The sequence below is a fragment of the Triplophysa dalaica genome, chromosome 11, assembly GCF_015846415.1.
Source record: "Triplophysa dalaica isolate WHDGS20190420 chromosome 11, ASM1584641v1, whole genome shotgun sequence".
NCBI classification, from domain to species: Eukaryota; Metazoa; Chordata; class Actinopteri; order Cypriniformes; family Nemacheilidae; genus Triplophysa; species Triplophysa dalaica.
In genome coordinates this window covers 21,904,539-21,919,487 of record NC_079552.1, presented here as the reverse complement: position 1 = coordinate 21,919,487, position 14,949 = coordinate 21,904,539, and the positions used below count along the sequence as shown (strand labels likewise).

Here is a 14,949-nt window from a genome sequence, read left to right as displayed (position 1 = left end):
CATCTGGCAAATCTTTTCTCAGTTCCTCAGCAGTCACACAGGGACTTTTCTCCACTCTACGCTTCAGGTAGCGCACAGCAGTCGAATTCAGCATCTTCTTTCTGCCACGACCAGGTAGTGTTTCAACAGTGCCCTTTGCCTTGAATTTGAGAATGATGCTTCCTTTGGTGTCTCTTGGTATGTTTAACATCTTTGCAATCTTCTTATAGCCATTGCCCTTCCTGTGAAGAGTAATCACCTGTTCTCTTGTCTTCCTGGACCATTCTCTTGACCTCACCATGTTTGTAACCACACCAGTAAATGTCTAGAAGGAGCTGAGTATCACAGTCATTTTAAAGCTGCCTAATTGGTGCTTATTGGGCTTTATTGCTGCTCCCTGATATCCACAGGTGTTTTCAATACCTGATTGAAAACACTTCATTGAACCTCTGTTCTTCAGAGTGGTAGTCTTTAAGGGGTTGAATAATTATGTCAATGAAGAATTCACAAAAGAAACATTTAATACTGTATTACAAAACTAATTGATGTCATTTTAGTTGCATATGGTTCTTTAAGAAGTCCTTGTAGGATTTCATTCTGAATACAATTACAAGTTTACACTAAATTCCCTAAAACCATTTACAGCATTGGGGGTTGAATAATTTTGAACACAACTGTATAACCTGCAGTGCAATGTTTTAAACACAGGTTGTGATAGAGAGGTTAGTATTACAGATCGTAGCTTTACTCAGAAAGCTGGGATTCCTACTGATAAATAAAACCTTGTGGAGCTAAACAACCCCATATTACTTGAAAGCAGCATAAGTGTAAAGGTACATTTATGTACCCCAACAGATAACGAACAGACGACAAGTTATTTTTTAAATGCAATTCTTCTATTTTTCATCTTTAAGTCAAGAGTTATTCCCCTAGCTAACTTTCTTGTGTGTCTTACTCTGATTAGTTTCAAGATTAATGCAATATCCCACATCACATCATGAGACATGCTGCAGTATAATTATACCCTTAAGCACTTCCGACAATAGTCAATATGAAGAATCTCTTTACCAAGTATTTCATAATTTTCCAAGACCCTGTAGTTTTCCTTTCAAGTATATTCTGCCTTTCAGAACTTTCATGTAAGTGCCAGTTCTCAGCAAAACAGTTATGGAACAAAGTTTTACTGCCCTCTGTTGGCTTGAAGCTAGTTTGACAAAATATTAAACAAAACTAAAGCAGAATTTAAGCACCACTTAAATCATCAAATAGGAATACAAGTAATAGTACAAATGACAAACGACTTTAAATCATGTAAACATGTTTATTAAACTAAAGTTGGCTTTCAAATTATTTCTCTGTAGAAAATTGTTCATTCACCCAAATATATTCAAAATATGTTCTTCCGATGTTTAAAATGTATCTGGCAAAGATTAAAAAAATCTTCAAATGACAAAAGAGGCTTTAAAAGTTTTAATGTGACAGTTGTATGAACGGTCCACATTCTAGATTATGTAAATCAAGAAATAAAACATATGCAAGACTATGAAAAACAAATGGAAAAAATAAAACAATAAAAATACTTTGAGTTTCTTCCTTAGTTGAACAGTTTTCAAAAAATACTACTGTTCAACATCTTTTCAGCACTAACAGTCACATATTTAAAGCTTTAAAAGCTCTTTGTCTGTATAATCAAGTGAGATTTCAACTGTACAATCCCCAAGTCAGCAAAATAACGTTTGTCAAGGAACACAAACTGCAAAGCGTGTGTGTGTGTGTGTGTGTGTGTTAAACAGTCAACTCAAGTCAATTAAAACCTCTTATGTTTTCCTCTGTGTGAATGCTCATTGTTGTCCTTTCGTTTCTTGTCCTCTGCATCCCACAATGCATTTCGAACAAACCGCGAGGCTGCGTCTGTGTTAAGCCGTGCAGCTTTCTTTTTGTCTGCGATCTCCTTTACTTTGTTCATATAAGTCCTGATTCTCTCCTGTGAAGAGGAAGACTCATTTCTGAATTACTGTCATTGACACAATAAAGTGTGCTTTATGGACTAAAACATTGCTGTTTCAATTCTGCAAAAAGTTATTGTATTTTATGAAAGTAATGTTCTAGGATCAAAAGGTAGAAAAAAAGTGTATTTGCGAGATAAAGGAAAAAAAAGGGCAATAAAAATATAACACACGTTAACAAAAGAAAATGTGGTAGGACTGATGAAAAAAATGTAAATGATATGAATTATGCACAAAGATTCAAATTCTTGAGACACAAAGGAAGAAAAACATACGATTTGCATTGGTGATACACATTTTAAAAGGAGTAGTTCACCTTCAAAATGAAAATTCTGTCATCATTTACACGCCCCTTTGTCATTTCAAAGCTATATGACTTTCTTTCAACCGCAGAACACAAAAGAAGATATTTTGAAAAATATTGGTTACAGAACAGCACAGCCCCCCCATTCACCTCTATCATAACCACTGCAAGTGAATGGGGGGCTGTTAACATCATTCTAATGTTCAATAATATCTCCTGTTCTGTGGATGAAAGGAAGTCATACAGGTTTGAAATGAACCCTCATTTGTGTGTTTTAAACTCATTGGCACCTCACTGGCAAGTGCATTATCATAATCATGTGTTGATTGAACTTAATTGTATTGAACCCAAAACATTGCCTCAAGTAAAAGATGATCCTGTTTCTCTCTTACCAACTCTTGTTTGATCCCATGGTCTTTTGGATTGACTCCTTGTGTCACCAAATACACTAAAAAGAAAAGTTGAATGTCAGTTGTCATAACTGTATAAAAAATGTTATCAGACATGCAAGTAAACCACACGTAGAAAACTTACTCCAGAACATTGAGTTGAGTGCATATACGGACATCAGGTCCAATTTAGCTTGATCAAGAGGACTCAACTTGAATGAGGGACAAACAGACAAAAGCACTACATGAAATGCCATCCTCTTGTGACAGCTCATAACATTGATTTGTGCATTATGCGCTGCTTACTTTAACCAGATGGTTGCTTCTGGACGCAGATATGAGACTCTGGACCATGTTTTGAACTGAAGTCACAGAGGAATCAAAGTCATTCAGGTTGTCCTCTATTTCAGTGGGATAATCCTCAACTGGACCGTCATCTGCCATTGTCTGTCAACACACTAAAAGCACCAGCACTTTATATTTATCACAAAGCAATCCTGAAAAACGCAAACCTTCACAGAAATTCTATTGAATTCAATGGTTATCATGGAAATTAAAATGGGGGCATGATGAACAGCTGATTGTTCTTAATAGTATTTGTAATTTACACTTTAAGGACGTGAATATGACAGATTTTTGAGTACATTATTACATTCACATTAGATGTTTGGAGCTACCGTGGACACCAGATTTATATTGGTGATTGATTATCATATGCTTCTAAAATAAATATAACTAATTTTATAATAACAATATAAAATAAACTTTTACAATGACAGATTGTTCCCATGTTCTAAAGAAAAAACTGATAAAACATGAATGCCACCAGTATGGCGATCTTCAGCTGTATCCACGTGAGTTGTTCACATGGTTATAGAGGCGCATTTAAGAATCCCGCTTTACAACGACAATCCCCACACACATGGATTTAAACATTATTTACATTAATAAAAACTTACAATTAAATGTTAAATGGGTGTTTTTTAAAGGCTCTTCTTCGCATATAATCACACAGGACACTGCAGCTTCGTTGATGAACACAGAGAAAAGTACAACCAACGGATTTCAAAATAAAAGACCCCTTGGATAGAGGCATAGTGCATTTAAAAAAAAATTAAATAGTAGGACTAATTGCCATAATAGTTTGTTTTTAACAGTTGCTACAAATAAATTCAGAAATAGAAATTTGATAACGAATGTTCAATTTTTTATTTAATGCAAAGTATAATATTACTCATTAATTTGGTTCTTTGTAAGATACGTCTTGACATGATTGTGCATACAACAAACAACTAAGTGGTATTAAAATAAGGTGCTTGGACAAGACGAACAAGAAATATACACAGAAATAAAATTGACTTTTAACATAATACATACAACTGCATAGCAAACCAATGTATGTGTAAATGGATCTTTGCAGATCAAGGCATTAGTCTTTTAGTGTTAATGCTGTTTTTGCACTGGCTGTTAGTAAACATGAACTCATGTTATTATAAAATATTAAGGTCTACACATCTCTCAAACCATAAATTAAACTTTACCTTACAATTTACCGTAAAACCTTATTTATTATCTTTTATTTTGAAATCCTGTCACAGATTATTTGTCACGCTACCGTCATTTCCTAGTACACTAGCAAATGTTGTTGTGTACTCACTCAGATGTAATTTAATGTTGTCATGTACAGACACGCACGATATTTTTTATTTCTTTGCCTGCGTCTGCATATATACATAGAATGAAATCGGCTAAACACAAAGTTTCGGTGAGTATCTAACTGAAAAAGAAAAACTACATAAATAATCGCTAGTAGTCGCGTTATTATAATAATGCAGTTGGTGTAAAGGTATGTGTTAAGAAATGTTATACATTACAGTCACCTGATGACGGTAAGGCTAACTTACACAAAATGTATCGACACTGTTTCTCCAAAACAACTTTCTTCTTACGGCATAGTTACATTATTTACTACATACGTTATATAACCATATGTTAACTTTCTAGATCTAAACCCAGTTCATTTAATTCACAAGCCGTTATTGACGTTGACGTTTCAAACATATTGTCACACAGTTTAAAGGATGTTGGGCAGGGCACTATAACGTTAGTCTGCCTTCTCAGTCATTCAGAAGCACACTTCCCTATTAATCTAATAATTGACATGGGCTGCCTCTCAAAACCTAATAAGATGCCTACATAGACAGATATCTTAGTATTAATTTCTCCCAAACTCTAACTTTTGATCTTACATAATGTTTATTTGTTTGTTTTTGGAGAAAGCCTTTGTGTCTGTGTTTGTATATTATTTAGAGACTGTCAGTTTCTGTGTTGTGTGGTGTCATGTGATCGACCAGCAGAAACCCTGAGCAGAGCACAAACACAAGCATGTGAGCTGGCTGTAAGTGGTGTGATCCATGTGTTTAACTAAAGCATCAGCAGTTTCTTGACTGATGCATGCACTGCAGATAAGAGAGAGAGAGAGAGAGAGATACCTCAGTAAAAGACAGCAGATGTGTGTGCGTTCTGCTTTAGATTGTGTGAAATTTACTGTACGAGTAATCCAGTGGAGATCTTTACATGTGTTCTTCTGTTTGGATATCTTGCAGAGTCTTAATCTCTCACCTGTATTCTGAGCAGAAACGGTCTCTTATCCAGAATGTCACTGTAATGTCAGCCTGATGGTCATTTTACAGCAGAAGTAGGTAGAGCTCAGGTAAGTGTGATGAATACACTTACACTCAGATTCCCTTTTGTGTGTGTGATATGTACAGCGCAAAATATTTGTAAGCATGAAATTAATTTGCATAAAGAAAATTAAGCCTCTTAAAAAATATATATTTTGATATGATGACAACTAAGGCATTCAGGTGTTTTACTTCAAAACTCAACCCAATTGTTATTATCATTTTTTCAATTTTATACAAGACAGTAAAACACTGCAATACAGTTCTTTTTTAAGCAGCATAATAGATAACAATCATGATTATTTATGCACTTCAAGAAATTCTACAATAATTTAAATATTGTATAATATTTTGCCATAAAATCACGTCCACACCAGGCGTTTGCCTGCAATAAAGTGACTAGCAGTAAATGCTATAATACATTGAGCCAAACACCTATCGTGTTTTGTCAGGAAATGTAAATATCTAGTTTTACATTGTTTTTATAAGGATCACAATTTTTCTTTCTCCTTCAGCCTTCTTTTATTCCTCCTGGTCAAGCTTCCCATATCTGCAACCTCCCTCCCCTCTCTTCATGTTTCCTGTGTAAGAATGGACGGTAAGCAGTCATTACAGCCCAGCTTGAACTCCACCTATATGCCCTCTGACATCTCGTGTGATGAAGAGCATTCTGAGGGCGAGAATGTGGGGGGTGACACCTCCCCGCTGCTCTCTCGGCAGCACGGCGCTGGATCACTGGCAGACCGTCGCCCGCCGGAAGACTCGTACAATATGGTGTACTTCATCTTTTTCCTGATGGGCATCGGCTCTCTGCTGCCCTGGAATTTCTTCATCACAGCCAAACAATACTGGCTCTACAAGCTGAGTAACAGCTCCAGCCCTTCAGGCCATGAAGACACTCAGAATGACATCGGTGTAAGTGTGTTTGTCTTTGTGTTTATATCAGTGTGTGCATGAGAATGATCTTGAGATATTTGAGGGATCCTTTCATTGGAAAGTCATTGGAGAACTGAAGTACACTTTTACAAGGTAAAAACTAGAAAATGGATGTTATAAACACATAAACTTTGGTTAATGATTTGACATGTGCAGTGTTTGTCTCTCTGGATCTGATTTTGTCCACTCGCTGACTGCACGTTAATTTTAAAGCGGGCGTAACACACAGGGTTTCTACCAATCTCATATTAATCTCGAGTACCTATAGAGTACTATTGCATAGGCCGTATGTTTGAAGAGTATTAAGTTTGATCACATGTATAAAAGATAGATACAGCTGTACGATTACTTCCAAAATCATACGGCGCATGGGGGGGAGGGGTACTGAACTAAAGCACATTGTCAACAAAACAAAGACATCAGTTTCACTCACCGCATGTGGTTCATATCCGGCATCTTTAGCGCTGGGACGGCTCGATAAATCACTTACAAACGATCTCCAAATCTGCGTTATATTCACCGTTTATATAACATTCATCTCCCAAATGCCGTCAACAAACAAACACCTGAACTTTGCGAACGTATGCTCTCTCTCTCTCCTGCCTAGAAGTGAAAGTGAAGTCTGCGTATGCTCCTTCTCCTGCTCTCCTGGGGACGCGCCACGTTCTATACCGGGAGAATTGTCCAATAAGGGGCTAAGAAAAGTTGTTACAAAAAGTTTTATATGTTCGTAAAAAAACTTTCCGAAACCTGTACGATCGCTGGTGGAGTGTGTCGAGCACAGAAATACTACGTCATACGCCCAACTCGTTTTTTGACAAGTTGACCATGTTAAGCATGAGAAGACCGCATGTTTAACATTGTAAAGAATTCAGAATGCATAACACATCGTTGCAGGGCCGCTTTAATGCTTCACTCTTTGTCACTCTCACTTCCACTCTGATTGTAAACTGAAAGGACAGGAAAAAGTGAATGTGTGTGTGTACAAGCTCCGAAGTTGTATCTGTTAACATTAGTTAAAGCACAATGAACTAGCATGAACCACTGTTTTACTAATGTGAACAAATACAACTTTATTGTAACGTGTCACCTTCTTTTTAGACATGCTGATGTTTTTTTAAAGCAGTTTTTTTATGAAAAGCTACATGGTGTCAATAGTATATAGAATTGTTGGTTTTGACAACAGTAAATGTATTAAATGCAACATTACAATATGATAATACTGTACCATGATCATTTTCTTTGTTATTTTATCAATGTGAAAATTGATTACACAAAATTGCCTACATGAAAAAACGAGTGCAGGTCACACATTTCAATATTTTGAAGGCTTCTTTCTCTTCATTTGGTCCTCAGGACTACTTTGAGAGCTATCTTGCCATTGCTTCAACTGTTCCATCAGTGCTGTGTCTCATCCTCAACTACCTCCTGGTGAACAGGTAATACACAAACACAGCCCCTCCTAGTGTCAATAGGCGTTTTGATACAGCAATACTGGTAAATAACTGGTAAAGCCACTCTGGTAAATTCATGGTAAATACACAAATGTGCTGTTCACACATCGCCTCTTACTGGAATTTGCCGGTAACGTTACATCTTCTATTACTGGAAAATTGGAAGTACCGATTTACCATAAAGATCCTGTTCACACATGTTCTGTTAACTGCAATATTCTTGCAATTTAACAGTAAAGACTGTATGTGTGAAAGGGACTTATGTTTCATTCAGGTCAAATGCTGTTAACTCTTCTTCATGCCACTCCGTCTTGTAATATTCCTGGTAGGACAACCAATGGGATAAGATGTCATCCAAGTAAATCTGGTGTGACATGTCCCAAATATTCAAGCACAAATGGCATTTTTGAATCTTCTGGTTTACATTAGATTAATGCATTTGACATTTTATCCTAAGTATGTGCAATCCCCTGGGATTCGAACTAATGACCTTGGCGTTGCTAGCACCATGCTCTTAACCTCTGAGCACCAGGAAAATTTAAGAAAGATCTTTCTGTTGGATGAAAGTTTTTACAACAGCACATGCAAAGCATTTTAGGCAATTTAGTTTGCAAACACGGAGTGCTTTTCAAGTCTACTGTGCTTTTGTTACTGTTGCCAATTCCCGTTCTTTCTGTGAATAGAGATTCTATGTGTTTTGTGTTACAAATGACAGCAGTTATGAAAAATCAGCCTGCCTGATAAACCCACTGCCAACTGCTATAGATGATGATGATAAAAATAAGGCCACACCTTTGAACGAAATAATGATAACTGAGTTTAACAAATCTTACGCCAAGTTATATAGTTCATTGGGCTTACTGTGGAACAAAGCCGTACATTATCATTTTTGATATCTTCACGCACTTGGCTCATCTAATCCAATCTTGTGTGTACTTTTGTCAGGTTTTCCTCGCGGGTGCGAATCTTGGTGTCTCTGATCTTGATCTTCCTGGTGTTTGTGGTGACCACAGTGCTGGTGAAAGTGGACGTGTCTGGATGTAGGATGCAGTTCTTTGGAGGAACACTGGTCAGTGTAGCGCTGGTGAGCGGGATGTCTAACATCTTCTCTGGCAGCATGTTTGGTATCAGTGGCCACTTTCCCATGAGGATATCTCAGGCACTCATTTCAGGTATTGTTGAGTTTTATTGATTTAATTCACCATCTGGACGCTGGAGTTAGTTCAGTTATAAATGTTATTTATAAAATTATTAAAAAAAAAAAAATAGTTCTCACATGATTTTTTTTCCAGAAACGTTTGATCATCAGTAGAAGGTCATTTACTGTATAAACATTTAAATTCCATATTTCAATTAAGTTAATACTAAATAATTCCAATTTAAAGTCTAATTTTCATCCGTTTGGGTGTTAAAGGCATGGTTTCCCAGACAAGGCTTAAACCAAGTCCGAGACTAAAGTAAATGTAAAAGGTGTCTTGATTGAAAAAAATTTGTACTGACATGTCTTAAAATATATCAGATTGTTTTGTCTAAAGATGCACACCAGTAATGTTTTTGTAAAGTATGTTCCTAAAACTGACTTAAATATCCTGATCTAACTAAATCCTAGTTCTGGTTTAAAAATTCCCTGTCAGGAAAACCGCCCAAAATTAAACAAAATAAAATTGGTGCCAATTTTCACATTTTGAAACATTACTTTGCTTGTTTCTTTGTCAGGTCAAGCCATGGGCGGCACTTTGAGCGCTGTATCCTCTATAGTGGCTCTGGCGGTGGCCAATGATGTGACCAATAGTGCACTGGTCTATTTCCTCATTGCTGACATCTTCACCCTCTTTTGTATCGGCATGTACCTGCTGCTGCCCAAACTGGATTACTCACGGTATGTTTTATTAACATCTACCACAAATCCCACATCAGCTCTCACGTAGGGGTAGAAAAGGTAATTTATTTATGATGTAAATGCCACAGTTGCCACGGTTTCAGGTTCAAACGCAGGGAACAGACAATTTAGATTACAGCATATGCCAAATAAATAAATGTATGTGGCCATGTGATAATTCGTATTTTTGAATAATCAAGTGAGGAAATTCAAGTTAAATCATTGCATATTTTTTTGTAAAGGGACCTTTCACCCAAAAATGAATATCATTTACTCACCCTCAGATAGTCCCAAACCTGTATAAATGGAACATATTTGAAAGAATGTCATTAACCAAACAAATCTCATCCCCCATTTACTGTCATGGTAGGGAAAATAAATATTATTGTAGTCAGTGGGAAATGAGAAATGTTTGGTTACTGACATTCTTCCAAATATCTTCCTGTGTGTTTAGCAGAACACAGAAATGGATACAGGTTTGAAACAACTTGAAGTTGAGTAAATGATGACAGAATAAAAACATTGGGGTTAACTATGACTTTAATCTATATAGAACCTTGAAATATATAATATTCTGGTTTAACTCAAAGCAAATGAATAATAAATTTGGGTTTTTATAACACTCAAATCTCATTTAAAGGGGTCATATGACACGGCTAAACGAATATTATTGTTTTTTTTAGATGTTTGCAATGTGTATACACGATTTAAGCTTAAAAAACACTGTATTTTTCATATACCGTGCATGTTTGTATCTCCTCTTTGCTCCGCCTCTCTGAAACATGCAGATTTTTTACAAAGCTCATGGCTCTGAAAAGTGAGGTGTGCTATGATTGGCCAGTTAACCAGTGTGTAGTGATTGGTTGAATACTGCAAGCGGGTGACGGAAATGTAACACCTCTTGTCATATTTGGAACATCTGGTTCCTCTTCAATTGTACTGACAGGTAGACCACCTTACTCGCGTATACATTTGGGCGGTCTTAGTCAAATCATACCATCAACTGATGTAGATTTGTGGGGGTGTGGTTACATGAGGCGCTTGAGGCAGGTCTGGATGAGCATTCGCTTTTAGATAGAATGCATCTTTTGTTCCGATGCTCTAATTTTAGCAATTTAATGTGTCTAATACATGCATGGGCAACTTATAACACACCAACGACAAAAAAACACGCATTTGTGCCAAATGAACCCTTGGAAATGTTAGAACAGGTGGAAATGTGATTCTGATTCCTCAAAACAAACGGCATTGTAAAATTGCCAGGTTCTTGCTTGATTTGTTTTGGACATGTATTTAACATTATGCCATGCATCAGCTTTTCCTTCGAGAAACAGCTGAAAGAACACCTGTTCCGCACTCACCTAATGCCCCAATCACATTACACAAGCGACAAAGCAATATGATCCCGTTCATTTAAATGGAGAGCTGGGGACTTCTGGCGACACGAGCAGTGTAGTGACAGGATCGGTGTGTCTAGTGACACGACAAAGTTGAGAAATGTTTAACTTATGCAAATGAGGAGCGACTTTTGGGAGCACCAGCCAATAGGAGTGAAGATGGGAGCTAACGTCATTCTTCTCCTCTCAGTTCCCGTGAGCGTCAACTAACCGCCAACCCCTGGCGACTTGCAGTGACAAAGTAAATATACTTGCATTGGGCGTAACTGTCAGCTCTTTTCCCTATGGCTTCACCTCTAGTCCTACTTGGTAACATGGCTTTGTGGGCTGCTCTCACTGTTAGTTCATTGACAAAGGTAACTTTCGATAAAAGCATCTGCCAAATAAATACAAATGTAATCTTCTTCACTCCTGTGTCAAATCATATACAGTAGTTGATCTTACATCTGCTGTGCTGTGATATAAATTGTATTTTTGAGTTATTTATATTGTTGTAGAGTGTATATTGTCGCCCGGAAGTCACCACAATGACCATTACACTAAACAGTACATCAAACAAAACAGACAACTTTTCTTTCTTTTGATTTGAGGATCTATCATAACCACAGCACATGATCTAGATAGTGTGTTGTTTGAGAGCAGATTGAAAGAGGAACTGTGGTGCTGCTAGTAAATCAGTGAGTTTCATCAGCAGTCTGAGATCAAACCGCAGTTTCATGACACACATGGGCTGTAGAGATCAGCAGATGCTGATGTGGCATAGTTGTAGCACGCTGCCACCCTTTGAAGATTAAAGGTTACTGTTGATCATTCTGGTGTTAAAGGCACAGTTCATCAAAACCAACAATTCTTACATTAGTAAAATGATTTAATCTCCTGTGTTGTTCCATAGGCCAGCCCTTAAAATATCATTAAATCACCATAAAAGTAAAAGGAGCTCTATTCCACATCTTTCTATGTAGGGCTGGTATCAATTCTGATGTTATGATTCGATTCCAATTCAAAAGCTCCCAAATCGAGTCAAAGATTTTAGATTTAATACAAATCCTATAAATATATAAAAAAACGATCTGTATCCATCAGATTACAATAGTGAATTAAAAAAAGAAATGAAGAGCCACAAACCTGAAGATTAAACTGTACTTTGGGGTTCACTTGGGAATATTGAAACGGAACAGTCACATGCCTTGATCAAACAGGATCAGGTTGTTTTACATTTAAGATATCAAACAAAATAAGCAGTAAAGAGAGGATGCAATCATATGAACCGCTGACTTTTATGTGAAGGTGATGTTCAATGACACACCCGCATCCCCCTTGTTAATAAAGCAATGAATGAAGGAAATGCTCCCTGATGTAACATCCACCCTTTGTAAAAATGTAAGTGATATCTAAATATGATTAAGTGATATCTAGTGGACAGACTAATTCATTCTAAATGTTATTAAATCTTTGTCAGATTGGTTTGTTATTTTGGACTTGTGTCAGTTTGAATATGGGGACATTTTAATGCGATTTAAGATTTTAGTAATGCATATTTCAGGGAATATCAACTTAAATACTGTCACATAAAACTTACGACTACAAAAGACTTCAAAATATAGTTGCATACAACTTTGGACAACTTTAATGTTGAGAGTTTAATACCTCATGGTGTTCACAATCATATTTCTACATGTATTTAGGAAAAGTTCCAAAAAAAAATCATTTATTAACCTGGATATGTATCACAGTTTCTGTGTATTATGTTGTGCTGTCTTTCACATTGCTGTTGGATGACTTTGTCACTCCTGAGGTTTGATTATATTGAAATTCAACAGACACTGGACTTGAATGACCACAATACATCTAGAATTGATCTATAATTAAAAGAGCAAAATTCCTACAACCTAAAGACTAACTACACATTTAACAACATTCATGAGGTGCATTTTGGGAAGAAAGTGTTTCTTAAGATTAGATGAAAGATAGATTTTTATTATATTACATTATATATTTACATTTACATTTAGTCGTTTAGCAGACGCTTTTATCCAAAGTGACTTACAATGCAGGGGAAAACAATAGAAGCAATTTTTGCAACAAAAGCTCAAAAATGCATGAGTGGAGTAAAACCTGAATACGAAGCTAATAATTTTTTTGGGGGGATAGGAAAGATTGTTTCAGGAACACATCCGGAGAAAGTGTGTGAGAGGGATTTTTCCCTTTGTGGGACAGCACCACAACACATTGTTCGATTGCAGAGTGCAGGGATCGGGCGGGTACATAAACCTGAATTAGCGAGTGAAGATATGAAGGTTTTGTAGGCCAAGACCAGAGATATTAATTGGATGCGGGGGAACGATACGGAACATTAGGCTGAAATGAGCTGTGTGTCATCCGCATAGCAGTGATAGGAAAAGCTATACATATTTTTTGTTACTGTGATTGAAAAAGTGAATAGATAAATCCACAAGAAGTGTGGCGACATCTCCAAGATGCCTGAAGAGAATCAAATATTTTTCTTACAAAGGTCTTGTTAGATTATTGTTGTTAATAGTAAAGAATGTTTTGGAAATTTATTTTGATATTTCCTACTGACACAGCAAAGTTGAAAACGTGTTGAACACATTTGTTTTTGTGAAGCATCTAGTGTTCTTATGAATTCTGAATGTATGTTTCGTGCATGATTTATTCCCACATACATTACATTTATCCATTTGGCAGGCGCTATTGTTTGCATGTCCAAAGAATGCTAAGGTGTTGTGGCTCACTTGACACAATAGTCATTTGTAAAAGCTGTTGTCAATTATCAGAGGGTTGTAAATTGCTTCTTTTGTTATAGTTAATGCCTCCTATTGAGTGTCTGGACTCTATGGTGGATTTCTTTTTTGTGATCATGTAAATCTCTCTCTCTCAGATACTACATGGAAATGGCTGCTACACCCGTCAGTGAGTCGAACAGCCACAACAGCACCTCAAACTCTGTACCGCCCCTCAAACCCATCCTGAAAAAGACATGGATGCTGGGCTGCTGCGTCTTCTATGTCTTCTTCATCTCCATCATGATTTTCCCTGCCGTATCATCTGGAATCCAGTCGATGAATAAAGACCCCGGAAACCCATGGACCACCACATACTTTGTGCCGCTCACTAGTTTTTTACTGTACAACATTGCAGATTTCTGCGGCCGCCAGGTGACCGCCTGGCTGCAGGTGCCGGGCCCCACCAGCCGCATGCTGCCACTGCTGGTGTGCTTGAGGACCATCTTGGTTCCGCTCTTCATATTGTGCAACTACCAGCCACGGTATCACCTGCACAACGTGTTTTTTGCACATGATCTGTTCCCTGTGGTCTTCGTCTGCTTGCTGGGGGTTTCTAACGGGTATCTGGGCACACTGCCAATGATCTACGGACCCAAAGTTGTGCCGCGGGAGCTGGCCGAGCCGGCAGGCGTCATCATGTCTTTCTTCCTCACGCTTGGGCTAGCTGCCGGATCGGCGTTCTCTGTAGGGCTTGTTTACTGTATATGAGTACTTTTTGAAAAATGTTGACACAGAACTGATCGTTTACACTACAGCAGCCAAGCACAGTGTCTATTGCCAAACATTTTTGATTACCTTTTAATAACTTTTAAAAACAATGTGACTGTTCTCAGAAAACGTGATTTTTAAGCTCCGTTTTGTCTTTTATAATAAAACATTTGGAGCAACATTGCATTGCTTCTTTCATAAAACACAGTTCCAAAACTACCAATCCCTGCCTTCTTAAACACACACCTGTGTTTTTGAGTTTGAGATGTGAGTTGTGTGACCTTTAATCCATGTCTGTTTAGATTGAGGCCATCTCTTATCAGTTAAACGTTTTGATACACTTGAACGAAAACAGTCACACAATTCTAAAACATATTTAAAGTCTTGTTTCAATGCTTAGTTGTGCGGA

At 37.2% G+C, this 14,949-nt stretch overlaps 2 protein-coding genes across 2 annotated transcripts; one reads left to right on the top strand and one right to left on the bottom strand.

The window, feature by feature from the left end:
* Positions 1 to 1,286: 1,286 nt before the first annotated feature.
* Positions 1,287 to 3,752, bottom strand: c1d (C1D nuclear receptor corepressor). Its single transcript, XM_056761089.1, has 5 exons — positions 3,638 to 3,752; positions 2,985 to 3,136; positions 2,824 to 2,890; positions 2,682 to 2,737; positions 1,287 to 1,963 (listed from the first exon to the last, which is right to left on the bottom strand). The coding sequence occupies exons 2-5, from the start codon at positions 3,120 to 3,122 to the stop codon at positions 1,787 to 1,789; spliced, it is 438 nt and encodes a 145-aa protein (XP_056617067.1). The 5' UTR covers positions 3,123 to 3,136; positions 3,638 to 3,752; the 3' UTR covers positions 1,287 to 1,786.
* A 548-nt stretch (positions 3,753 to 4,300) lies between these two features.
* On the top strand, positions 4,301 to 14,721 carry LOC130431866 (equilibrative nucleoside transporter 3-like). The gene is made up of 7 exons (XM_056761085.1): positions 4,301 to 4,443; positions 5,285 to 5,391; positions 5,878 to 6,277; positions 7,655 to 7,737; positions 8,698 to 8,924; positions 9,469 to 9,631; positions 13,928 to 14,721. The coding sequence occupies exons 3-7, from the start codon at positions 5,954 to 5,956 to the stop codon at positions 14,538 to 14,540; spliced, it is 1,410 nt and encodes a 469-aa protein (XP_056617063.1). The 5' UTR covers positions 4,301 to 4,443; positions 5,285 to 5,391; positions 5,878 to 5,953; the 3' UTR covers positions 14,541 to 14,721.
* Positions 14,722 to 14,949: the final 228 nt, after the last annotated feature.

What these genes read in the sequence shown, in the direction of transcription:
- c1d (XM_056761089.1), bottom strand. Translation starts at nt 3,122, where the DNA reads ATGGCAGATGACGGTCCAGTTGAGGATTATCCCACTGAAATAGAGGAC. An exon ending in GAAGCAACCATCTGGTTAAA is followed by an intron (nt 2,891 to 2,984) that starts GTAAGCAGCGCA and finishes CCCTCATTCAAG; the next exon opens with TTGAGTCCTCTTGATCAAGC. An exon ending in ACTCAACTCAATGTTCTGGA is followed by an intron (nt 2,738 to 2,823) that starts GTAAGTTTTCTA and finishes TTTTCTTTTTAG; the next exon opens with TGTATTTGGTGACACAAGGA.
- LOC130431866 (XM_056761085.1), top strand. Translation starts at nt 5,954, where the DNA reads ATGGACGGTAAGCAGTCATTACAGCCCAGCTTGAACTCCACCTATATG. An exon ending in AACTACCTCCTGGTGAACAG is followed by an intron (nt 7,738 to 8,697) that starts GTAATACACAAA and finishes TACTTTTGTCAG; the next exon opens with GTTTTCCTCGCGGGTGCGAA. An exon ending in CCCAAACTGGATTACTCACG is followed by an intron (nt 9,632 to 13,927) that starts GTATGTTTTATT and finishes TCTCTCTCTCAG; the next exon opens with ATACTACATGGAAATGGCTG.